At 37.5% G+C, this 25,917-nt stretch overlaps 1 protein-coding gene across 4 annotated transcripts in view; it reads left to right on the top strand.

Annotated features, from left to right (window-relative positions):
• The window catches only part of LOC122844182 (ras/Rap GTPase-activating protein SynGAP-like), a 56,274-nt gene that overhangs the window by 14,359 nt on the left and 15,998 nt on the right, over nt 1-25,917 (top strand). For 3 of the 4 annotated variants that reach the window (XM_044139407.1, XM_044139405.1, XM_044139408.1), the window contains 11 exons: nt 10,002-10,090; nt 10,183-10,304; nt 15,297-15,450; nt 16,534-16,632; nt 16,714-16,965; nt 17,057-17,392; nt 17,732-17,876; nt 19,343-19,487; nt 21,007-21,243; nt 23,957-24,158; nt 24,462-24,652. In XM_044139407.1, coding sequence (XP_043995342.1) covers nt 10,002-10,090; nt 10,183-10,304; nt 15,297-15,450; nt 16,534-16,632; nt 16,714-16,965; nt 17,057-17,392; nt 17,732-17,876; nt 19,343-19,487; nt 21,007-21,243; nt 23,957-24,158; nt 24,462-24,652 — 1,972 coding nt within the window. The remainder of the gene's footprint in view (nt 1-10,001; nt 10,091-10,182; nt 10,305-15,296; nt 15,451-16,533; nt 16,633-16,713; nt 16,966-17,056; nt 17,393-17,731; nt 17,877-19,342; nt 19,488-21,006; nt 21,244-23,956; nt 24,159-24,461; nt 24,653-25,917) is intronic. The other variant, XM_044139406.1, reaches the window with a different exon arrangement.

The following is a 25,917-nucleotide window of genomic DNA, read 5'->3' as shown; positions in this document are numbered from 1 at the left end:
AGAATAAGTTGTAGTTTCTTTTTATATCATGAATGTTTGGGAAAACACTGAAATCCTAAACATGAAACTTATTGTCATTGTAGCGAGATAAACTATCACATCAACACTGCAAGTTCAGATGAGTTTTAAAATTTATGATCCTTATATCTTCAGAGGATTAAATAAATGTTTAATTAACTCATATTAGTACACCAGAGATGTGATTATTGTGGTAATTAAAGTACAAAACTTAGTTTAGGTAATAAATAAAGCTCAGTGTACAAAAATCTTAATAGTCCTTCCTTTCAGATTCTTTTGACCTTAAGGTTCTTTTCCTCTTTTGACCTTACCTGGCTCTGTGATATTAAAGATTTTTTAGATACCTTTGCTACATATAAGCTCACATCACCTAAGAAAAACATTACAAATACAAAGCTACTTCCTTTTTTGTTACCAAAGCTGTTTACTGCAAAGACGTTATACTTAAAACAAATTGACATTGCTCACCTTTCATCTCTTGATTCCCTACAAAAGAGTGTTTTTGGAGAACCGCCTGTATCGCCTTTTGTTAGATCTGGTCTGAATGGCAACGTTCTGCATTATCCGATTTCAGTTTCTCAACATTAAATTTAGGGGTTTCACAGTTTATTTTAGTCATAAAATGCTGAATCATTTTAGCAATAACCAAGCAGTGACATTCACACACCTGCATTAATTTTAACACCTTAGATTGTTGACTGGTTTCAGGTTTCACAGGTTTTTTTTTGTCTTCCAGTGACAGTCGAGCTCTTCCAACTCTTTTCACCAGACTTTTTTCTTTTTTTTTGTTTTTTTTTGTTTTACATAACTGGTGGCAAAATTCTGGCTTGGAGAGAAATGTGAAGCTGTAGTGCGTCGCCTATCTGCAGAAACTGTGAAACGGATTTGATAAATAAGTGCTCTATGTGCTTTCTAATTTTAGCTAGGCCATTAGCAAATTTCTTATGTTAGGAGACCAAAGTAATGCTTATCTCGCCACATGCTGGTGTTTCTGAAAACTTGCTTGACAGCAGTCTAAACTGGAGCGAAATAATTTGTGAAAGATCAAGCCCTGTTAGATAACTGAAGTATCTGTACAGTTTATAAGTATGTTACTTGCATTGTGTGTGTAATTGGATGGGGGGTGTATAGCTAATTTTGTGCTAGAGATCTAGGGAGTTAAGTTTAATTTTGATGCCACTTTTTTTAAAATTATTATTAAAATTGCCTGACCATCTTTGGCTAAAACTTCAATACTCTGTACACCGTTTATGATTCTTCTCAATTTTTACAAGTTGTTTATTGAATTACTTATAAAACAAAGCTAACCTCTGCTATGTCTGTGATATTGAGCATTCAGCATGGCGAGGGGAGTAAATGTTCATCAGTGCAGACCGAGTGTCTGCATAAAGTCGAATGGGATTAAATCGCTTCACTGGGTCATTATAAGTCACTTAAATCTATTGATACACCAATAAATTAGAGCAGATAGTGTGATGGTGCTATAAGTATTTTTATATCTGGTTTGAGTTTAGCTGCAAAATCTCCCTCTGAAGTGTTGCCCTCTGCTCCTTTGTTGCAGTCTGTTGTTTACATACAAGTGTAAGTCTGTATTATATATCTTAAGAGGGGCACAATTCACCTTGTAGCATCTCAGGCCACCTCAAATGGGCAATAGCAGCTAACAGAATCACAAAGAGAAAGGTGTACAATATTTGCGCTATTTTAAAGCAATGTATTAATACTTATAGTTGCAATGAACTACAATTCCGTCTATTCGTGGATAAGAAATGGGTACGGAGAAAGTGTGTTCAACTGTGTTCTCCAGTAGGCGTTTTGCTCCCAGAGGAAAATTTGTCAAACATCCAAGAGGTGGGAGTTGCTGGCAAATCTTAACAAAAACCAACAGAAAATTCAACATAATTTATTGGAAATTGGAAAAAACCCCTCAAGATTCTTAGCTGTCGTGCAAACTCAACATCTGGTTAAGATATGTGGAAGTCACTAACACAGCAAACTATATGTGGGCAGTGTTAATAGGCGTTAGTCACAATGTAGTTAGAAAACCACTCATGTGACTTTTGTGCCTCGAGACGACAAACTTTCTTCCGGATAATTTACAATTATTCATCGTTTGTGTTGCCATTTATTGCTTTTGTCTCAGTTCATTAATATATAGAGAACATTGTGTAATGTGTATGATTCCAAAAATAGAGTGAAAAAAGCAAAGTTGTGCATCTGTCAACGCTGTGATTCATAATAGCCAACAACGTATAAATATTTGTAATGGAACCTAATGACAAAATCCATAGCAGATGCTCAAATCAAACAGTTTTCCTCATACAAAGAAATCAAAACGGAATAGCTTCTAAATCATATTTTGTGTAAATTGGAACGACACAGAACTCAACCTAATTTATTCTACAGCAAAGCCTCTTTTGTTCACTGATCTTTTTTTATTTCCATAGATTTTCAATTGAATTCAAGACACGTTATTGACAGGGAGAGTCCAGCAGTTTTATTCTCTGAAATCAAAGTTTATATTTGGCTTTTGGATTCTTGTCAAGAATGTCCCTGTAGAATTTTCTCCCTTCCTTTAATTATTTGAACTCTGTCACTGCGGATCAGTGAAGAAAGCAGTTGTCACGTAATCTAAAAGGTGTTTTAGTTTCAACTTCATGTCGCATAACAGTGTGCCTTTGGGCACTCCAAGTTGCAAACCGAGTTTTGCATCATGTAAAAAAGTGGGAGTAATTGTCAATTCAGCTGGGTGAAAATGACACTAGATTTAAAGCCCTAAGGTTCATAAGTTTGGATATACATTATTTAAATTCAGCTGACGTCCCACTTTTATTCCATCACATCCAGAGTTATATTTCCTGATGATTTGACCATCCATCCATCCATCCATCCATTTTCTATACACCCTTCGTCCCTAATGGGGTCAGGAGGGTTGCTGGTGCCAATCCCCAGCTAACGTTCCGGGCGAGAGGCGGGGTCACCCTGGATAGGTCGCCAGTCTGTCGCAGATGATTTGACCAGACTATTGCATATTCTCCCAATATTTCCGACATCTTGTCAAAATGTTGTGTAGCAAACTTGAAACTAGCTTCAACATAGTTTTTCTACAGAGTGTAGTTTTCTGCAGTGTGCATAGAAGTTGTAATTCTTTAGTTCAAATGCTACACTTGTTAATTCTGGGTCTTTTTGGGGCTCTACATCAGTGGTTATTTGCCCTTGGAGCTGTGGATAATAAGACAGATTTTTTTATTTTACTCTTCTGTCAGAAGCCTTCCAAAAACCACGTGGGGTGAGAAATTTTGAAATATGGCCTTGACCAGTCCCATCAGTATGTTTTGCAATGATGGGGATTTTGAAGGTCTTGAAAGTAGTCTTTGCTTTTAATCATAATGAGATGCTCCTTTTTGTGAAAGCATGGTAATGAGAAATCTTTTTATAGCCCATCGGACTGAGCTGGGCGACAATTTTTATTTGTATCTGCAAAATAATTTCCAGATGAGAGCAGAAATACAATAGAAATACTGATAAAAATCAACTGTTCTTGGCTTTCTTTGCATTTGTAGAGCTTGTTTTGTTATGTTCAGTATTATCTGTCATTCCATTATTAAACATAACTTAATTTAATTCAGTTCAGTTTATTTACATAGCGCTAATTCAAAACAAATGTTATCTTGAGGCACTTTACAAGCAAGTCATTTCAATTCAGTCGCACATATATTATAATTAATCCTGCTTATCAAACATTTCAATAAGTTTGGTTAATTATTTAAATTAGTTTAAGGAGTTTTCTATCTATTTCAGCCCAGCAGGTTGCCTTAAATTTTATGAACTTCCGATTACACTAGCATAGCCTTAAAGTAACAAATACATGGATCACTTTTTTCCACAATCACTTCTGGAAAAGATATTTCTAAATCTGGCAATGTTCCTTTTAATTTATTGTAAATTTATAGATGGATTTGTTTTTAATTCCTGAGTGGGTTTTCACTCGGGTCATTATCAACATCGTGAAATTGATGTGGCTTCAATTTCATGTCATTGTCATCAAGAGAAATCTGTTTACTGACAAAATCAGATTAAACAGTTACTATTTTTTGCACTGTAATTTGAATTCAAAACATACTTTATCAACTGTAGATGGCTAGAAAATATAATTTAAGGTAACCTAATTGACCTACATTGCAGATTGGGGCTATCAGGAAAAAAACAGCAAATTGTATTCCCATAATTGCTGGTTATCTGCTGTCATGAACTGCGTTTACTAGATGGAATATGGCAATTACAGACACTTCCATATGACATGAATGCAGTATCTGCCCCAGCAGGCCTGTCTGTGAATCACTGGAGGCCTGTTGTTGTCAGATGCTCCAGACCAGCCACACTGAGATCCCATGTTTGTGGCCTGTGACTGGAAATACACCATTCAAGCTAGAGTGCAATATCAACAAAACAGGCAGCCACAATGAAATCTATTTCAGTCTTACTCAGATCTATCACCTGAATAGCATTTACCTAAGTATTATTCTTTAGTTTTTTTGGAGTTAAAGACATATAATGCATGTAGCTGCTTGACTGCACTTTGCTGAAATGGACACATTTAGTTGCATTTTGTCTGTAATGACCCAACCCAGCTGAAACCTGTCTGTTTTTCTCTGGGACTTTGGGCCAGAATTTCATTCTTGACTGCAGTTTTCTCCAGAGAACCCAAAACTCTGATAACACTGTGAGCAAATGAAACGGAGAGAGAAGGTTAACAGCTTCTATACTATGTGCGAAAACTTGATCACGTAGAATCTCGGGACTTGTTTTTAATAAGACCTGTGTACAGGGACTTCCTTTGCTACTTTTATTGTTTAAAACCCCAACTCCTTTATACTGATGCTCTCTAAATATCATATTTAGTTCATCTTAATATGCCAGTTTTTGTGGGAATAGTTCTCTAGGGATTTAAATAATTGGAAAATCAACTTTGCATGTTATTTGCAGCTTTTAGCACCACTGAAGTTGCTAAAAAAATATTTTTTTACACAGGCATATTTGCATTAGGACCTGTAAATGTAGTACATAAAGCTTTGACCAATTTTATAGTTCTTGCATATAAATTATGTACATGTGTATATGTTAAGATTAAACGGGTTCTGTCTGCTTGAAAGCATAACAAACGAAAGTTGCCTTTTTGGATCAAACATTTAAATTTAAAATATTTTAAGGAAACCCTCCCGACCTCTCTAAGGGACAAGGGTGAACAGAAAATGGATGGATGGATATTTTAAGGAAGTCCAGATGCTTTACCCAAAAACATCTGGAGTTTAAATAACGTTTCTGCCTCCTCAACAGGAACTGTAACATATTTTAGATCAGAAAATACCAGAAATACAATAATCTTTGGTTTGGTTCTTTAACTGTTTGACTTTGAGCCTCTATAGAATGATTGATGTTGAGCTCTGTACATTACTTTTTAACAGTATGATTTAATCTAACAAGTTTATGTTCCACATTCCTGTTTAAATTCAGTTAACTTAAATTCAGTTTAACCCTTTCTGACCTAAGTGTCAAATGTCCGCTTGGATATTTTTGCTTATTTTAATTGTACTCAGTTCTTTAAATGTCCTGTGATTAAATATATTTACCCATTTACCCATAAAAACAAGAACTTTTAATATCAAGTAAGTTATTTTCACAATTTACCGTTTATTAACAGATTGCCCCTCAGATGAATTCCACTCCCTGCTACTGCGGAGATGAAATTACCGTAATAACTTGATATTTGCTGGAATCAATGGTTTCTAAAAGTCTCCCCTTTTAGAAACCGTTGGAACTTTTCAGGTTGTGCAAAGTGTGGTGGAATTACGGTACTGCAAATGTGACTGGATCTTGGGTGCTACATTTGGTCTGGAAGGGTTAATAATATAGAGAAAAGAAAATCAAACAAAAATAGGTTGTATAATTAAAAAAATAAGACAGAAATAAGAGTACAAGTGCAGGGCCAATGGACAGTTTATGTACTTAATACTTAAATTGCATGGCTGATGGTAGAATGCATAGATGACCAGAGCTGCTTCTTCTACATGTTTGTTTTATTCCCTATATGGCTTGTGGAAAAGTACAAATAGGACTTATTACTTCTTCTTTTTAGCAATGACTTTCTGCTTGTCACTTTTTCACAAACGACAGATTTTGTGGAGTTCACAGATAAAAGTTCTCCAAACAAAATACTCGCTCACCTGAGCTGTGGCTCTCTGCAGCTACTCCAGAGTTGCCATTGGGCCTTTTTATTTATTTATTTATTTATTTTGCACGTTTCTGGTCTCAGCTGATTTTATCTGATGCTCTGAGATTAACGAATATTAATACTTTTACAAGGCACTGCACAATCCACTTGTGCCTAAATTTAAATAAGATCATTCTCATTCAAACCCAATCATGTAGTCACATTATAATCCAGCGACGTATGGATCTTAATTACAATGCAGAACAATTAAAAGTAATTTATTGGACTTTATATCATAGTAGCTAAAGTTCTTATGTCTTCTATCCTATTAAAAAATGTGGAATCGACATTTGCTCACGCACTATTTTAGGCACAAAAGTGTCAAAAATGCAACGTTTCCCAACATTTATTAATAGATATGATAAAGGTTGACTATGTTTCTTTAACACCCACTCTTAGTCTTTCTCTCTCCGTCTTTCTCTCTCTGTATCATAGTTAGCTAGAGGCTGTTGCCACCCACACGCTCCGTCTTGAGAGCAATTTACATTCAGAATGGCCCGACCGAACACATCCATGTGTTCTAATGTCACGTTTTCTTTAATCCGTCCTCATTGCGAGCGACTGTAGATGCACGTAAAAATTGTTTTGTTTTTTTTGTCCCCCAACAAGGTCATTCAATTGATTTGCTGTGTTGTGATTTAGCTCCATGTGAACACACTCATAAAAATCTGAAGTCTTTCCCCCAGCTGAGGGTGATTGCCCCTCAGGGCCTGCTGACACGTCTGATGACTCCTTCCTTCACGTCTGGTTTGAAGAAATACAACTGTTTGCGCTGTGTTGCTTGGTGTTTTTCTATCATCGTTGCTGTGCAGTTTTTTTTGTGCCAATATTTTTTACACTTCAAGTAGAAGCCCTTGGAGTTGTTTCCATGGGTACCAAACAATTAGTTGCGATTCAGAATAGAACCTGAAGAGTAGCCTACTTACAGGCACCGAGAGCGAGGAAATCAAAATTATAGGATGACAGCGTGTCTTGATTCTCTTTGTGAAAAAAATAATAATAAAAAAGGATGAAACAGCTCCTCAGGGTAATGGCCAAGTTCTAAAAAAAACCCCCAACAGATCAGTCACTGCTGAAAATAGAACCGTGGAGTGAAAAACAACATGAGACCTGCGTCTAGATTAAAAAAACAAACCGAACACATAACAGATCAATCTGCACATTTTATTACATAACCAGAATAATCCAGGTGTAAAACTGCAGGAATTAAGGAAATGAGTTACTTTATAATAATATTGATCTTATACTCACATTTGTACTTAATTTGTGTTTCATTGCAAATTTATAAATAAATCTTGAAATGCAGATTAAGTGACATCCATTCTGTTCAGTCAATTAGCTCTGCATTAATTAAGTTAAAAGCCCTCTGAAATATTTCCATTTCCCCAGTAATTGTGACCAAATAGGTGTTATATATAAATATAACTGACTGCCTTGTTAAGCCACAACTGAAACAATTTCTGGTTTGATTTCACAAACCACACCAGATTACTGACTGACTTGTTAAATCAAGAAATCACTTATTTAAAACTTGGCTGCCAACCTGAAGTAAATGACAAATGCTGTTATTTTTTTTTCTCACTTTTATTTACTATTCAATAATTATTCCATTTGTTTAGCATAAATGCTGCCTCATGCTTTCTGATTTTAATTGTCCATGAGGTTTTTCATGTCGGTGTCCTCCAGCAAGGATGTTGAAAGGTTTTTTCTTTCTCTCTTTTTCTGGTCAGAAACTTTTTGCTCTTGCCACGCAAACAGCTTGAGGAGCAAAGCCGCTTAAGGAATTTTCAACCAATCAGACAAGATGAGCATGGCAAATAACATTTCAAGAAATTGTTTTAACATATACTTTATAATAATGATTAAAAACAAATTATAATTTCTGATTTTAAAAACTGTGTTGGATTACTTTTTTATTTTTGCATTATATTTGTTTCCTCATTTTCCCTCCAGCTTCCTGAAGCCCTCCTAGCACCCTATGGGGGTCCCCCAGGGGCCCCCCACTTCGAAAACACTGTTTTGACTAACCAGAGATCAGAAATAGGGGCCAGCATTGTGTCCAGAATAAAAAGAAATTGTATTAATATCTCTGTTAGCTCGAATAATGAAACAACTGTTTGTGTTTGTGTAGTTAAACTGTTTCCCTTCCTGGATTCCTCACAGATATTTAGAAGGATACATTTACTCTTTTTTTTATAGTCTTTAACTGTTTTTCTGGTGGAAACGTTATCACTTTTCAAACATCTTAAAGATTTACTGTCAGACATTAACATGGGAAGAGAGGACAATAGGCAATGTGAGATAACAAATAATTATTTATCTCATAGCAAATAATATTTATTTCTCACATCTGATGTGTGCAAATATTCTACTCAACAATCACAGTAAAAATGTTAAAGAGAAGGACAGAGATTAATATATATCATATTCCAAAATGTGTGGCTGAAAGAAGCAGCATCTTAAAGTTCACAGTAAAATAATAACATATTTTACCCTCGTAGAGCTTTAGTAAGTGTAAGAAATACTCACTACTGTACGGTTATCTTTTAATTTTTGCTTAGGTCAGCCTTCGGACAGCATGGAAGAGAAGAAATAAAGTTATACGTGAACAGGGTTTGCACCCTCCTCATTTAGGTTTACGTTGACATAATTTTCCTTGGCCATACAGAGAAAGCTTCAGCTGAGATTTCCTAAAGATAGTTGCTCATACTTTCATAGATCCATCACCATGTTGCTGAGTTTGTGCAAGCATAAGGACAGACTAAAGCTATATGTATCCAGATGAGTCATCACAGACTGTGGGCTTCACCTCCGATATTTCTCTTGCATCAACTTTTCTTTGGCATAATTTTACACTAAGATGTGCAGTTCAAAACATTTCCTAGGCCAAATGTTGATCATATTCTCACAGTCGATACGTACAAGCACCTTTTGACTGCTACCGTTTGCTGTTTGTGTCACAGGAGTCCTGAAGCTGCACAGCAGCCCCAGACCATCACACTACCACCACCACGTCCGACTGTTGACTTGATTTATTGTTTTTCTTTGAAATGCTGATAATTGTACCACAAATGTAAACTTTTATATTCAACCCACTCTTTCACTGTATGTTTTTGTTGTATTTCTTTGTACCGCCCGCATTCTTTAGTGCATAGAATGGCAATAAAGCTGTCTCATCTTCTCCGTCTTATCTGTTTAGATGTGGCTGTGATGTGTTCTTTGAGATTTGTTGGCCTACTTCATGTTGTCAGAACAATTTGGATGGTTTCGTCATTGTAAAGTTCTGGCATAAATTAAAGCTGTTGAAATACATATATTGACTGTTTAAATATATACATATGTACATGTACATAAACATATATTTATGTTCTCTGTATTTCAGAAATCATTGTAATTAACAATATAGTACTCAATGATAAACTTTCATTAGTAATAATCAAACGTCATGCAGTTCAACAAAGATTGAATGTAGACAAAACAATAAGGTCTAACAGACCATAAAAATGCACTGAAATCTTGCCATCGTGTTGACGATGACTGGCAGAATTAAAATACGTGGTATCCTAATAAGACCTTCCTTTTTTAAATAAGATTTATTCTTAATGTAAGATAATATAGAACATTAAAAAGCACAACTGATTTGTTAGACAATGTAAATCTTATTTATGACTGTTTTTCTTGCTTCCTTTTTCATGACATTGTCCTCTTGTAGACCAATCCCGCAGGGCAAGTTTTGCCTCTGTAAGACAGTCGAGTATGGAGACTCCTCCTAACACAACCCCTCAGCCCTTCAGGCAGCCGGTGAGTTCAGCAAAAACACCAGAATGAGCGTCATTGGTAGAGACTCATTGAGATGTTTATGGGATCTTTTGTTCGTTGTGTTTAATCTTTAGAGTTTTCTCAATCGGAGGTTGAAGGGCTCCATCAAGAGGGCGAAAAGCCAGCCGAAGCTGGACCGGACCAGCAGCTTCAAACAGATGATTCTGCCCCGGTTTCGTAGTGCTGACCAAGAGAGGTAAGTCTTGAAACGAAAGCCCCGAAACTGTGAAAATTTTGCAAGCTTTACAAGTTTGGCTTGTGGAAACAAAAAGATCAATAGAGGTTTTTAAGTCTTTTGGAAACATTCCCTTCACTTCTGGCTTGTTTTGGTCTTTCCCAACATAAACCAGCACTCAGACGTTGTTTGATTGGGCTGTGACAAAAACTGGAAAAAGTCAAAATGTTGTTAGTACTTTTGAGAGGCAACATTTACAGTGACACCTAAAATTATTCAGCCCCCACTGTTAGTTAGGTTTCTGTGCAAAACATAGCTAGATCCAAAAAAATAAATAAAACAAGAACCACTTGACTGATTCTACAAATGCTTTCTTCAAATTCAACTCAAATGTCAATTTTAAATACCAGCCTCAAAATTATTCAACCCCATCAAGATCAGCATATTAAAAGCTCAAAAGACCAACCTTTGGTTCCTTTGACCTGCTGCAAATGTGATTCATACCTGGACTGCAAAGTCTGGCAGGATCTCTGAGGAATCTCAGCTCACTAGATGCAGGTGAATGGACTTCAGTTCATTTATATTCCTCAGTTTCTGTGCTGTCACAACCTTTTTCCAATCCCACCAGAGATTTTCAGTAGAGTTTAAGTAAAGCGACAATGAAAGCAACACTGGACGTTTTCTGAAACCGAGCCTTGATGAACTCTGAAATAAGCTTGGGAGCCGTGGGATTCTTGTTGAGTCCGTCTGCTTTACACTCACTGCAGGCTCCCAGTACCAGGGGAAAAAGAGAAATCCCAGAGCATCAATGTGTTTTACGCTAGGGTTGTAATTCTGTTCAATGTAAGCTTTATTCGTCTTCATCCCGGCATACTACTGATCCATAGGCGTGAAAAGTTCAGGTTTTGATTCATTCCTTTACAGAAAAGAATGAATCGTTCCTTTCTGTAAAGTCAACACAACAAGTCAGATACTTGTTGTGTTTTTAGGTTAGCTGTGGTGCATACTCATAGTTTTTTGGTTGAATTTGAAACCTCTGTGACCGCTGCCATAAGGTCTCGTTATGCCATAAGGTCTCGTTAAACATCTTTTGCAGTCAGTCCAGCGTTTTTGACTAGCTGCATTCTGGTAACAAAATCTGATGCCAAACAAACAACATTACTTCTCTTGGCCCACTGGGAGTTAAATTTTACTTCAAATAGTCATCCAATAGGATGCTGGAAAAGATTATTGTTGTGTCCAAGTTGTGCTAAAAGGAGCTGACCTACCACCAAAGCTGCTCAAACCTAAAATACAAAACGTGTTGCAGCAGCACGGACGTCCCTAACACTAATATCAGCATACATAGTCCACGTTTCAGAGAAGCTACATCAATGATTAGGTATTTAAAAACAATAAATATCTTTGTTGTTGAGCTTATGTGTCTACTTATTCCCCCACTACTGAAGCCTTTGAATTTTTGCATTTAATATGCCTGAGACTACACCTGATTTACAAATGTGCGCTCTGATGCATAACGGTAACCGATGGGTAGACATTGGAAGTAGGATTTATTGTTAAGTTTGGACAAAATCTCTCCAAACTATTTAAACTGTTCTTTTGTTATTTCTTTTTTGCAAACATCTGAACTAAATGTGCAACTAAAACTAGTTTGCAGTGGGGCGGTTAAGTAATTTTATGTACAACTGTGATACATTTTGTCTTGATAAAAGAAGTTTATGCTTTCATAATAAAATTTAATTTGGTAAAAAATAGAAACAAAGTGAAGCTGCAGTGATACCAGAGGAATTGTTTTCACCACATGCTTACATTTATCTTGTCTGAGAGACTTTTATTTATTTAGCCCTTTTTCTTTTTTACATTTTGTCGGGATGCAGCAGCTTGGAGCTTTGGAGCGTCTCATGACAGGCTTCTTCTTCTCTTGTTTTGTGTGGTGGGGGGGAAGAGGGGGGAGTCACATCCTCAGCTGGATCTCGGGCTTCAAAATTTTATGCAACCTTCACACAATCCAGTCACGAAGCCCATATGGGAAATACAAGAATGTCAAGAGGGAGTAAAAATGTATCGCTGACGGCACACTTTCCCGTCACAGCGGGAGGCGCTTTGCAGACATATTTGGGGCTGGTGTGGATGTCCGACATGGGAAAACGAAGAAAGTGTCATTTAGCAGAGGATGTGGGAAAACCTTGTGTGCTAGAATGTAATGTTTCAGATGTCGAAATAAATTATAAATTAACCCGGTGGATTGTGTGGGGGCAGCAGGGATGGAGCCTGTGAGAGAAAGCTAAATGATGTTGGGGTTTAAGTCGGTGCGCCCCTCTCACCGCTGCCTCAGACAGCTGCCCGCACAGCTCGCTTTGAGTCCTGCCCACACACGCTTAATTCACTCGGTAGCATTAAGTTGACTTTCCTGTAAACCCTCAGCATCCAACTTCACACTCGAGCTTTTCGACGCAGCTGCTCTGGCTCGGCTGCCAAAGTCTGTTGATTTTATCAGAGCATTTTTTATGCGCGGCTATGCATGATTATTCAGTGATGATCGGCATTAAATCTGCATATTTATCAACTGTTTAATAAGGTATTTTTTGTTTCCGTCAGTCCTTCTGCCTTTTTTATATATATATAAAAAAATCAACTTAAATTTCAACATTTTCACATTTTCAAATATGAAAACACGATGAGGGAGAAAACATTCCATTATCATAGTTTGTGTGAGATGGAATTGAATTTCCGAAAACTGACCAGCCTTTTTCCTTTTTTGGTACTGTACTCGAATCTATGTGTGCCGCCAAATCAATTTGCCGCTTCTTAGTTAGCTTCAATTAGATTCGCCTGACCCTGAAATGATTCGGGAGCCAGTGATGGAGATGATAACACTCTCATCCTTTCTCAACAATATGGTTTATTCTCACAGAGTGCTTCAGTTTGGTTCACCCTTGTGCATCCACCTCCACCACACAGATTAGACCAGTTTTTCCAGGGCATGTACTTTGCGTTATATCTTCTGTGCACCAGTACAATTTCTAGATCAAGCTTCAACAAAAATAATAACAAAGTGTCCACTTTAAAAGATTACAGGAATGTCTCACTGCTTGAAGAGAAGATGCTAGACTTCACTGTAGAACCAGTTCAACCTAAAATGCACAATAAAGAGGATTTCAGAAACATCATATTAAAATACTTAAACTTAACTGGATGTTAGTTTTTAACTCCAAAAGTGAATATGGATTTACAAAATGACGATGTTGTTTTTATGGAACTAAAATCAAGGTTTTGTGATGATCAAGCAATGAGTTTATTTTCCTGAAGCCCCTGTGTAACAAACTGGACAATGAGGGATCATTCCTCATTTGGTAGACCAGTTTGCATGAAAGCTGCAGCTCTCTATCTGAGATGTTGCTTCAGTATTTCCACACGATGGTATTTTCTCTTGATCCCATCTATTTGGTGAAGTGCACCAGTCCCTCCTGCAGCAAACAGCTCAGCAACATAATGCTGCCACCCTCACAGTTGGGATTGTGTTCTCAGCTTTGTAAGTTTACCCCTTTTTGTCCAAATGAAAAATGGTCAATAAATAAACACTTTAAGTTTAATTTCACAAACTAGAAGCTAAGATCAGGACTCCACAGCTAAGATCTATTTCTCTGAGTGCATCTACAAACTTTTCATTGGAATACGAGTCGATTCAATGTTTATTATTGTCCCACTCAGGTATAATTTTTTTTAAAAGATGAGCATTCACACCAGACTAGTCGAGGTCCAAAATGTTCTTTTAAACTTTCACCTTGATTTATTTAGATTTTTCCATGTCATTGTGGTCTGTTCGACATGTTGCTTTGCAAAAAACATTCAAACTCGTGCCTCCTTTTCTTTCAAATGTTGTGAATAAGCTATCAGAAGCTTGTGACATAATTATCAGCTTTATGTCTCCATCTTTAATGTCACCTCTCTTCAACCTTTCAGTTGAAGGGCAAACATTTTGTTTGCCCTTAAAAGAGAAAGGGGGAAAGCAAATCAGAGAAGTGTGTTTTCCAACCATCAGCACAGTAGCAGCCACTGCGGGCTATTTTCTAGCACTAAGCATCAGCCTCAACAATAACTCATACTGCCTGTTATTGTGTAGGCCTACCTCAGGACACCTCTTACCCATCAGGGCATCCTGAAGTTGTGCCTTATTCTGTGTGAAATCAAGGTGTCTTTGTTATGATTCTGCTGCTCCACAGCCTTCTTATGATGCTGGAAAACTACATTGTCCTGCTGAGGATGTGGAGCAATTTTAAAACCAAGCACAAGTGAATAAAGGACATCTGACACAACTTCCCAAGGACAAACAACCACACACACACACTGCAGTTAAACTTTTTTAAGACGATATTTAACTTATTTTGTTGTTTGGGCTGAGTACCCAAACAACAAAATAACTGTTTTGTAATTAGCCTGTTCTAAAATGCCGCAATATATTTAATCACTAGGATCATTCTAATATCAACGTGTGAAACATCAGAAACTATAACTTTCAATATGTGGCAGGATAAGATTGTTTATTTGTGAATCACTCCCTATTTCTCTGTTTTCTCCCCACAGCCAGTTTGTTTTAGTTTTTAAGATGCTAAAGTTCAGAGGTAGAGATGGATACATTGTTATTGCAGATAAACAATCTTTATTATTTGATCCTAAAACCAAATGACATATGTTAAAGGTTTTGAATGTTAATATTTTTTTAAGGGTTTTGTAGGGGTTGATAGGCTTTACTAGGCAGGCCAGAGTATTAATTAATTAATTTTTCTTTTTGTTCTACTGTTTTTAAATGTCATTAACTGATCCAAGCACAACATTCAAAGACATACATTTTTGCATGTGTTTCAACTCCAAGTGGTATAAATAAATCAGCAGGTTAAGTGAAATTTTCTGAAATGCACACCAACAATCAATGATTTTCCTCTGCTGTGAGTCACGTCGTAAAAACATCCACATGAATTCTGATTACAAGTCGATGTCTCCTTCTCTCACCAGGACTCGCTTGATGCAAAGCTTCAAAGAATCCCACTCCCATGAGTCCCTCCTTTCCCCCAGCAGTGCTGCAGAGGCTTTAGACCTAGTTCTGGATGAAGATGCCATTATCAAGCCTGTCCACTCAAGCATTTTAGGACAAGAGTACTGCTTTGAGGTGTGCTAATCTCTTTAACCTTTTCCTTTTCTGTGTTTTTGCCTGCCTGTCACTTTTTTTTTTCTTTTTTTTTCTCCAGCTGAAATTATGTAACATTTGAGCTATGACTGCACAGCCTCTTCATTTCTGTCTGGAGCTTTTGATAAATACAGTTCATTAGTTAATTAGAGCTAATATAATGAAACAGATTATTGGAGTCAAAGTTTTGTTGAGCAAGTTTTGTTTAACGATTAAGGCTTAAACTTGCAGGTTTGGGGGTTTGTGTCGTATGTCATCTTCGAAAAACACGTTATAAAATAAACATATTTAAATCAAGTGTAATTCGTTCCCTACGCCTACTAAATGCATGACGTTTTGGGGTTATTTGCAGGTTGCCAATCCATCGCAGGGTAATACAGATCCCCTCTGGGCTAATTAAAGTGGTTAATTATTCTAACGTGCATATTTATGGACTGTGGGAGGAAGCCAGAGAAGCAACAATTTCAAAATGCCATTAACAAAGGCCTCTGACTGGAATTCAACCCCAGAACCTTCTTACTGCAAGGCAGCAATGCGGATAACTGTGCAGCCTAGATGCAGCACAATGCAGTAAAGTTCAGTTTATTATGCCAGTATTTTGTTGACATAGTGATCAGTTTAGGATCTATTATTGAACAAGAATAGGCTTCATTAATCTCAAAAATTTGTTTTAGAGAATTTCTATTCATTTTTGGATAAATCAGCTCTTTCCCTGTCTAAGTGCTCTTACCACATTTGTGCTTGTCCCTGAGGTAAGAGTGGCTTTTCGTACTATTTTTAGTTCACCAGAATAGCTGCATTTCACTCAAGAGATATACAGATTCCACTTAAGCCTCTTAGGAGGCAAAAATTGGTTTACACTTTGTATAATCAGTGGAGGATAAAAAGAAAAGAACTGAAGTGAAAAACTGAAGTGAAAACTAATAAGCCTGTTCTCCATGGAGTATTTTAATTTAGTTGTAATCTGCATCTTTACCCCTAAATGTTTCTAATTCTTACAACTTGGATTGGAAAAACAGATCAGTCGCAAAGAAATCGGTGTCATTAAAAATGCTTGCTCTTCAGGTAACCACCAATTCAGGGACAAAATGTTTTGCCTGCCGATCAGCTTCTGAAAGAGACAAATGGATTGAGAATCTGCAACGAGCGGTCAAACCAAACAAGGTATTCTCAGTGGATTTTTTGTTGAGTGCGTCCAGTTAAGTTTAACATTTAAGCCTCCTGGGTTGTTTAACGCAGTTATAGCACTCTTTTCAGGACAACAGCAGGCGGGTGGAGAATGTGCTCAAGTTGTGGATAATCGAGGCTCGAGATCTTCCAGCTAAGAAACGCTACTACTGCGAGCTTTGTCTGGACGACATGCTGTACGCGCGCACCACCAGCAAACCCCGCACCGACACGGTCTTCTGGGGAGAACATTTTGAGTTTAACAATTTGCCAACCATTCGTAGCCTTCGTTTGCACCTCTACAAAGAGACAGATAAAAAGAGGCGCAAGGTAAGCATTATGTTTCAGTACTTTTTATATGTTTGATCTAAAAAAAATGCAAAGGATATCAGGGTTAAAATCCATCTTGTTTGCAAATTAGGAGAAAAGCACATACATCGGCCTTGTCAGCATCCCAATATCCAGCATCACGGGCCGGCAGTTTGTTGAGCAGTGGTACCCGGTGATACAGTCCAGTGTTTTAGCCAAAAGTGGCGGCGTTGGAAGTGCCAAAGTGATCAATGCTTCGCTGCGTGTCAAGTCGCGCTACCAGACTATGAATATTCTCCCAATGGAGCTGTACAAGGAGTTTGCCGAGTACATCACCAACAACTACCGAACACTGTGCGCGGTGCTGGAGCCGCTGCTGAGCGTGAAGAGTAAAGAGGAGGTGGCGTTTGCTCTGGTGCACATTCTTCAGAGCACAGGGAAAACAAAGGTAATTAAAGTATCAACCAACCAAATATTTAGGCTGTTTTTAGCAAATATCATTCAAAAGACAATTTATTAACAAATCAACAAATTTACTCCTGTAAATATTACCGTTTATGGCAACTTTTCTTAAAGCTTTCTAATAAATAAATATCTTAGTCATTTATTTATTAGAAATTAGCATTTTAAATGCAATACTTATGTCTTATTATTACTCATAACTTTGTTTTGCAATGTTTTTCTTTTCAATGTATTTTTTTTCTGACAGCTGTAACTAAATTACCTTTGAGATTAATGATACTGTAAACTTCCCTTACTTGCAACTTCATGTTGTGTCTCCCTGTAGGAGTTTCTTTCAGACATGGCAATGTGTGAGGTAGATCGATTCATGGACCGTGAACATTTGATCTTTCGGGAAAACACACTCGCTACAAAGGCTGTGGAAGAGTACCTCAAACTAATAGGTCACAGATACCTCAAGGAAGCTATAGGTAAGACCGCCAGTAACTCTGGTGTTAGAAATATCTAATTTAAAAATGACCAAAAATGAGATGGTCACTTACAACATAGTGCTGTCTTCCTTGTTTAGATCCCTAAATACATTCAGTAGTTGCCATCTAAATGGTGACTTAACCTCTAGAACCCGACGGACCCACTGGTGGGTCCGTCGGGTTCTAGAGGTTAAGTCACCATTAAGTCATCATTACAAGCTATCTAAAAGGTGTATCCAATAAAAACTGTTGACTAAATCTTTCAGAATGTACTATCTCCACTTTTACTTCCCATCTAAGTTTTCTAGCCACCTTAGCAAATGTTTGACAAATCTCATACTATTTACTCCTTAGCCTTACTTAAAAAGTATTGCTTATTTTCCACCTTACTGACCTCCAATAAGAGATATTTTCCTTATGTTTTATAATGTTGAGAATAATATTAACACTACTATTCAGCCTTGATTCTTCTGGTTTACTGACCAGATGAAGCTGATTTAAGTGAGACCGTCCATTTCTTTCTATCTACCTTAGCCAGGATTTCAGTAGCATTAATGACTTGGACTTTGATGTACTCGGAAATTTGATGTTCTGAATTTTAAGTTTAAATACTGCAACAAAAAAATAACACCTCCTTGAAGTCATAATTCTGATTTGACAATTGGGGATCCTCAAGCAAACCTGAATTCAGTACTAAATGTGGTTGATGTGCATATCAGATATTGTAAGAGTTGCAGGTGCTACTTTGTCTCTGATGGTTTGCACTTCATTTGAGCAAAAACAAAACACCACTGTATGCCAGTCTTTGTAAACATTTGTGTTTTACAGCTTAAATGGATGAAAAACCTATTTTCAGGTTGTGTTGGTAATAGCAGTTAGCCTTAGTAACAATATATATAAATCCTAGAATACCTGTTTCTGTACATCCTCAGTATATCTATCAGTAAAAAGTGAGAAGAGGAAGAAAGAGGATTACTGATGATTTTTGGCTGGAGTTGGTGGCATTTTTCCATGCAAGCTGGACAGACCTGGAACCCCCTGGTTGTTAAGGAAAGATTTATGAAGAGAAATCTGACATGTAGGAGAAATGCAATGGGCTGTATTTACACTGTGGTGAATTGTGTACCCGTTTGTACTTCATGGGTGATCTTTTACATAAATTCAAATTATATCAAAACGTCCTTTAAAAACCAATGCGTTTCGCCCTTGAGGTGTAAACAGTGGGGTTCATGTCGCCTTTAAAGAATGCCGATGTGAGGAGACTCCGAGACCGAGCAATTTTAATAAAATAATGATTTATTTAAATCAAAGCTATCACCCAGACATTGCCATTTTTGTCATTCTCCAACTTATGGCCCTGACTCTTCAGGCACAATCAGGCATTCCTTACCTGGCATTTTTTAGCCTATCAGCATATTTCTTTGGCTTAGGAATTAAGTCCCAGATTTCTGTTGTCCACTTTCCAGGTGATTTCATTCGAGCCTTATACGAGTCTGAGGAGAACTGTGAGGTGGACCCAATGCGTGTCCCACCATCAGTCCTCGCTGACCACCAAGCCAACCTCCGGATGTGCTGCGAGCTTTTACTCTGCAAGATCATCAACTCCCTCTGGTCAGTTCTTATTCCATATTCATTATTGAGGATAAATTTAGGATTATTTGCATTTGAAGACTCTGTGACCATGTGTTGCACTCTCAACAATTCAACCCCTGAAAATTTGTAAAAAGCCTCAAACTTGATTTTGTCAAAAATCCATGTAAGGCAATATGTATTTTACATTACATTACATGTACAGTAGCACAAATAACTAGATCGTTCTAAAAAAGTTAAATTGGAGTCACATTCCAAATAAAAAGCCGCAAATGCTAAGCCGCGAATTAACAGGTCTTCAGTGTATTGCACTTATTGACTGCCATGCTGCTGATAGCTCTACAATCATGCTGAGCCAATGGGACAGCACTCATCTCCGCTAACGTTTCACAAGTCTGAGGCATGTAAAGAGGGATCTTCCACCATTTTTCCTAGCACAAATTCTGGCCATAAATTTTAGATCAATACACTTTTACACAAAAAGCAATTATAGCTGATATTATCTTCTTTTAGATGTTGCCAGCATGTTGTTTAAAATCATGTGGTATGCTGTCATTCATTCCAGTAGGGTTCTCTTTTACAGTAGCACTGGCTATGAGGTCCTTTTCCATTCATTTATGGGACTGAAGTCATTAATCAGATTAATCATGATTAATTAATTATTGAAATATTCAACTAATTTGGTAATCGGTTTGCAAAATTACATTATAGCTAAGTAGCTATTTTTCTGTAACCACTTCTTAGAAAGATCGCAAACCTGACTTTACTTGATAGACGTGTGAGTGGAGCTCCAGGAAAAGAATCTGAGGTGATGTTGTCTGAGATTTTTACTCTGGTTCATGTTGTCAGACAGCTTCTGCTTAAGTGATTTCATTTGATTTTTTTTTTATTTTATTTTATTTTCCAATTACAGCAGTAATCAGAGCTGGATGTGGCTAGTAACATTAAACTAATAAATTGTGGTTAATCACAATTAATTCTTAATTGAATAAGGGGAAATCTGTTGGGGAGAAAATACTTTTTTCACTGCACTTTAGGTAAGAGGACCTGTGCTCCACCTCCTTTTCACATGTCAAGGACACAGAAAGTGATAGATTACTGGCTAAAAGTTCACTTTGATCAAGTGTACATTAAACAATGGCTTCAGTTACATATATTTTCATAAAATGTAAAATTACAGCTATTTCCTCTGAATGTGTGTGCTCAGATTGATGTCTTTTTTGTAACCATTGCTTTTACTTTAGTTGGGGTGACATTGATTAAACACACCAGATGCTGTTTTGATGTTGCATGTTTCAAGATAAGGTTAAGAAGTCTGTTTGTTACACAGATGAACGATTTCACTTGAAATCAGAGAGGTATGAAAAAAACAACAGCACAAGACTTCACTGTAAAAAAAAAAAAGTATTAAAGAGAAACGTTTCCTCTTTGAAGAGAGTAATATGGTTGGGTAACTTTCTATAACTTTCAGTCTCCCGGCATTTCCGCCTCACTGTTCTCCCTGACAGCTGCTGTATTAAGAACAATGTTCTTGTTTCAGCATCTTTCCCCGGGAGCTGAAGGAGGTTTTTGCCTCTTGGAGAGCCAGATGCGCCGAGCGAGGAAGAGAGGATCTCGCCGACAGCCTCATCAGCTCCTCCCTGTTCCTGCGCTTCATGTGCCCAGCCATCATGTCACCGTCCCTGTTCAACCTGATGCAGGAGTACCCGGCCGAGCGCACGTCCCGCACACTCACGCTCATCGCCAAGGTGATGCAGAACCTGGCCAGCTTCACCAAGTGAGTCTCCTCGGCTCTGCTGCGCTGATTCGATGTGGTTAATTTTTAAACCTGCAGACGCTCAGCGTTCTTGCCGGGTGGGATGGCCTAACCTCGCCGAAATAGAGGATTGCAGTTTTGTCTGCGAGGGTTTAAGCTGTTACTCACACGCAGTGAGCTCAGAGCCTCTCTGCAGTGACACATTTCTTTCAGTTTGCTCTCTGTACTGACACTCTGATTAAAATGAGAACACTGATGTGTTTATTTAAACCTTTGGCTTACAGAAGCACCGTGTAAAGCTTCAAAAGTTTTGTTGCACGTCATCAGTAGGATTTATCCAACTCAGTCAAAGAACATTGAAACTTCTCCTCACACTTATCTTACTGTGCTTAACTGGATGTTCGCTAAACAAAATTTGATTTTAAGGGTACAGTGTAGTAAAGAAGTTATTGCCCTGATTTCTTCAGTCTTAGCTTTTTTTTGTCACTTAAATGTTGTACGATGAGTTTATTTAGTCAGAGAGAAAAACTATATAAACCAAGCCAATAAAGTTTTTGTCTTATAAATCTGATAACCGACTTGATGCAGCAGCTGTATCAAGTGTTTATAGTAACTGGTAAAAGTGTTTTACATCACTGTGGAGGAAATTTGAGGATTTCTTTTTGAGTCAGCCACATTTGAGGGTTTTTGAGCCGTTCACATGCAGACTGTTAGGTGTGCTGTGAATCTTTGTGGATTTTCTGTCTCAGAGAAGATTTCATGATTCCGATAATAATCAAAAGACATCCAGGTTAGGAAGCAGCAAAGCAAGATCAGATTATCACACTACCACTACCATGTTTGACTGTTACTATAATGTTATTCTTCTAAACTATTATTTTTAGGCCCTTATGTAACTGGATACATAACTTTAAAAAGATTTCACTTCTGGGAAATGTTTTACATTTCCTCTATTTGTGGAAAATGACTCTCCTTGTGGTTTACTGGAGTCCCAAAGCCTTAAAAATGGCTTTGTGAACTTTTCCAAACAGATAGATGCCAGTAACTTGTTTTCTGATCTGGTTTTACATTTTCTTTAAATCTGGTTGACTTGCTTTTTTCTTTTCCTTTTTTTATTTATTTATATTTTTAGGTCTTTTTGCCTACTTCATGTTGCCTGACAAGTCCTATTTACTTGATATGTGTTCTGCAGAGCAGGGCGTTATTAGGTTATGGTCTTTAAATTTAACCATGCTAGTTTTTCAATTATGGCCTGATTGGTTATGACCAATTTTTACCCCAAATACATAAAATCCTCATTGAAAACAGCCCTTTCCATTCTCCTATGTTTATCTTTGTTTGATACTAAAGAAAGTAAAAAGAAATAACATTCATATGGGGTCAAATACTTTGAACAATGCTGCCTACTTTATACACATCCTACATTTGCTTTTAAAACACCTTAATGTCCAAGCAGTTCTGACATAAAGCTACTGCAATGTCATTGGTACTGCAGTGCTGTGCAGTACTATATATAATGCAGTATTTAGATGTGAATACGTTTGTTCCTATGGAGTCAAATCCAACATTCAGTTGAACTCTGCTCAGTTTAGTTTAATGGAGTTTTCTAATTTAAAACAAATGATTCTGTAGATAAAGCACTTTAAATAAAGTAAATAAACCTGATTGAGATCCAGCTAAATACAATCTCATCACATTCATTTGTGATCCGCTTCAGTTAAGAATAGCCTCATTTAATGTATTTATTCAGTATAATTATGAAATGGCAGTGGAAGGATTGGGTGAATCATCCGTTCGATTTAATATCTCATCCTGAGGGCGCGCAGCGAGGCGGAGTGGGGGGTAGGAAGGAGAATCTCACTCCGGCAGAATCAGAAGTAGCCTCTGTCTGTCTCGTCCACCTGGGAGGTGAGAGGACAGAAAAACAAAAACACCAGGTTAGAAATGCCTGGTTGCTTCTAGCACAACTGCAGGAGGTTCAAGGTAATGTGATGTATCGCCAGTCAAGACTTTGGGCTTCATGAACGTTTTTGGTCTCTGCCTAAACGCAGGATGGTGGTACCTTTTAATCCAGTTACATGCTAGAGATTTGAATTGTCTGACATGCATATCTAATTAAATTAGGGTTATTTAGTCACCAATAGCGAGGCTCATTCTGATATGTCACCGGAGGCGGACAGAGCAGCCAAAAATGTTGGCTGTATCATGACAGCGATACTCTGTCATGATACTACTCAAGTAAAAGTCAAAATTATGGCGCAGTAAAAATACTCCTAAAAGTATTTTCCCCCCCAAAAAAGTTAAGTAAATGTAGCTGTCAGAATAAAAGTAGCATTTGACAATAGCAACTTGTAGGTAGGTATTAAACAGACAGTTTTTATTAAGGTCACATTTTTGTTTTTAAAAATATCTTTTTTTTTTTATTACTCTGATGTAATATTCTAATCTTAAATGTTATGTTAGCAGAGAATCATCATAATTAACAGAAATAAGGACTCTCAAACACCCATCCATCCAGCAAAAACACAAAATCTGACAATGTTTTTCTGTTGAATGTCTTGGGATGCTTGAAATGGGACAAAACTAACTTACAAGTAACTTTTCATCTTAATATAGCAACTTGTTTAAAGTTTATAATTTCTTTATGTTGATGAAAAAGCACTAGTTATAAATGTAAATGAAATATGATATCCCTTTTATTTCTTCACTGCTCTTCTAATCATCACCTTTTCAGATTTGGACCCAAGGAGGAATACATGTATTTCATGAACGAGTTCCTGGAGATGGAGTGGGGCTCCATGCAGCAGTTCCTCTATGAGATTTCCAACATGGACACTGGAGGGAACGCCGGAGGCTTTGAGGGTTACATCGACCTTGGTAGGGAGCTGTCCATGCTGCACAGCTTGCTGTGGGAAGTCATGGGACAGCTCAGTAAGGTGGGTCAAATTTTATCATTAGTCCGGCCACACCTGTGAAGGCTCACCACTGTTCCATGTTTGTTTGAAAAATTAAATAAAATAGCAGAAAATGTAAAAGCTCACTGAATGGAGAATTTGGATTCTTGTTTATTGCATTGAGCAAATAAAAATATCTGTTTCTCAAAACTGATAACGGCATCATATTAACTAATTCTTTTCTGGTTATGCTTGTTCATGTTTGTAGCTCCAACAAAAGGTTGAGGAGTGTGTTTTCTTGTTTTTTACTTAAAAATAAATAAATAAATAAAAATCTCCCTGCAGGATGCAATCCTGAAACTTGGACCCCTGCCACGGCTGCTGAACGACATCAGCGTTGCCCTGAGGAATCCGCAGCTCCACATGCCCACAAACCACCAACCGGAGAGACCGAAGGACAGACTCTTCTCCCGCCCATCCTTCAATCGCCTTATGTCCTCTGATTTCCAAAGCCTTATGATGCGTGATTTAAACAGGTATCTTCTCATGGCCCCCTGTTATTGTTCCACATTTTCTGTTGTCATTACTTCTGGGCACGAAACTTGTATTTGCATGTCCCCGAATAGAACAAAGCGCCAGCAGGATCGGCCCCCGCTGTGGCTCTATAAAGACCCGGTGCATGGCTGTGATTGCAAATGTGCACCTAGGCTGCATAAAGAGAGGATTTACAGCTCCACAAGGGTGTTATTAACAGGGACTCATAAAAAGGCCAAGTGTACACAGGAAGTGAGAGTTCAGCGGCTCATAACAACCCTGGTGTATTTCTAAAAGCCCATAATGCTAATGCTAATGCACCTCAACTGGCTTTCAGAGTGTTCATCATTCCCTAATTGCTAGCACCATCTGTTTTCCCAGAGTCTTTTCTCACCTTGTTTTTGATTCTTTAGTTCTCCAGGATTGTCAGGAGACAATTTCTGCGTTGGACTGGGTTTTAATGACAATAATAAAGGAAATCCTTTAGAGCAGGGTGCTCACGTCGATCGTGGGAAGGATTTGAGTCGTTCTCGGTCGTTCCAGGACGCTGAGACCAGCACTTCCTCTTCTGACAGGCTTATCAGAAATATTCACCAAGATTCAAAACGTTTGTAGCTTCATTAAAGAATAATATATATATTTTTTTTAATTAACAAAACGTGTTAAAATTAATATTCTCAGTAATTATTGTTTCAGCTAGGTGTTGCGCAATTCAATGCATCTCGGTTCCATTAACAAAACAAAAAGGAAGACCGATTGACTAGCAGAGCAGGAGTTTAAATTAGCTAATCAACCACCGCTGTGTTCATAAGAGGCTTATTAATAATCGAGAAATAAATATAAAGCCTGGAAGCCTGATATTGTAATGGACTGATTGTTATGTTTTTAATGTGATTTCTGCTCGGCTTGCGGGGCGCAGGCGGTTACCATGGCAACGGGTGTGCTTAAACAACAAAGAGACTAAAAAGGTACGAGTGGTTTTGAATGGATCACCTGTTCGGGTTGTTTTACCTTTCTTTACCTTTGCTGTGGCGCATTACAGCCGCTGTAGTTTCTGAAAGTTCAATAAACGACAAACTTGGACTAAATACCTCGTTCGTTTGCAGTATACGTCACAACAAACATCAAATAGGACAAATATAGTTGATTAAGTTTTACCAAACAAATGGCTTCTACCGCGATAATTATGTGAAATTAAATTAATTATATCCCAACTTCAGAAGATTTGCCTTTACCTTTACAAAGCTCTTTGGTTCCTCTTATCAGT

The sequence above is a fragment of the Gambusia affinis genome, linkage group LG14, assembly GCF_019740435.1.
Source record: "Gambusia affinis linkage group LG14, SWU_Gaff_1.0, whole genome shotgun sequence".
In the NCBI taxonomy this organism is placed as follows: domain Eukaryota; kingdom Metazoa; phylum Chordata; class Actinopteri; order Cyprinodontiformes; family Poeciliidae; genus Gambusia; species Gambusia affinis.
Note: the sequence above shows the minus strand (reverse complement) of the source record. Positions and strands in the feature narration are given on the sequence as shown.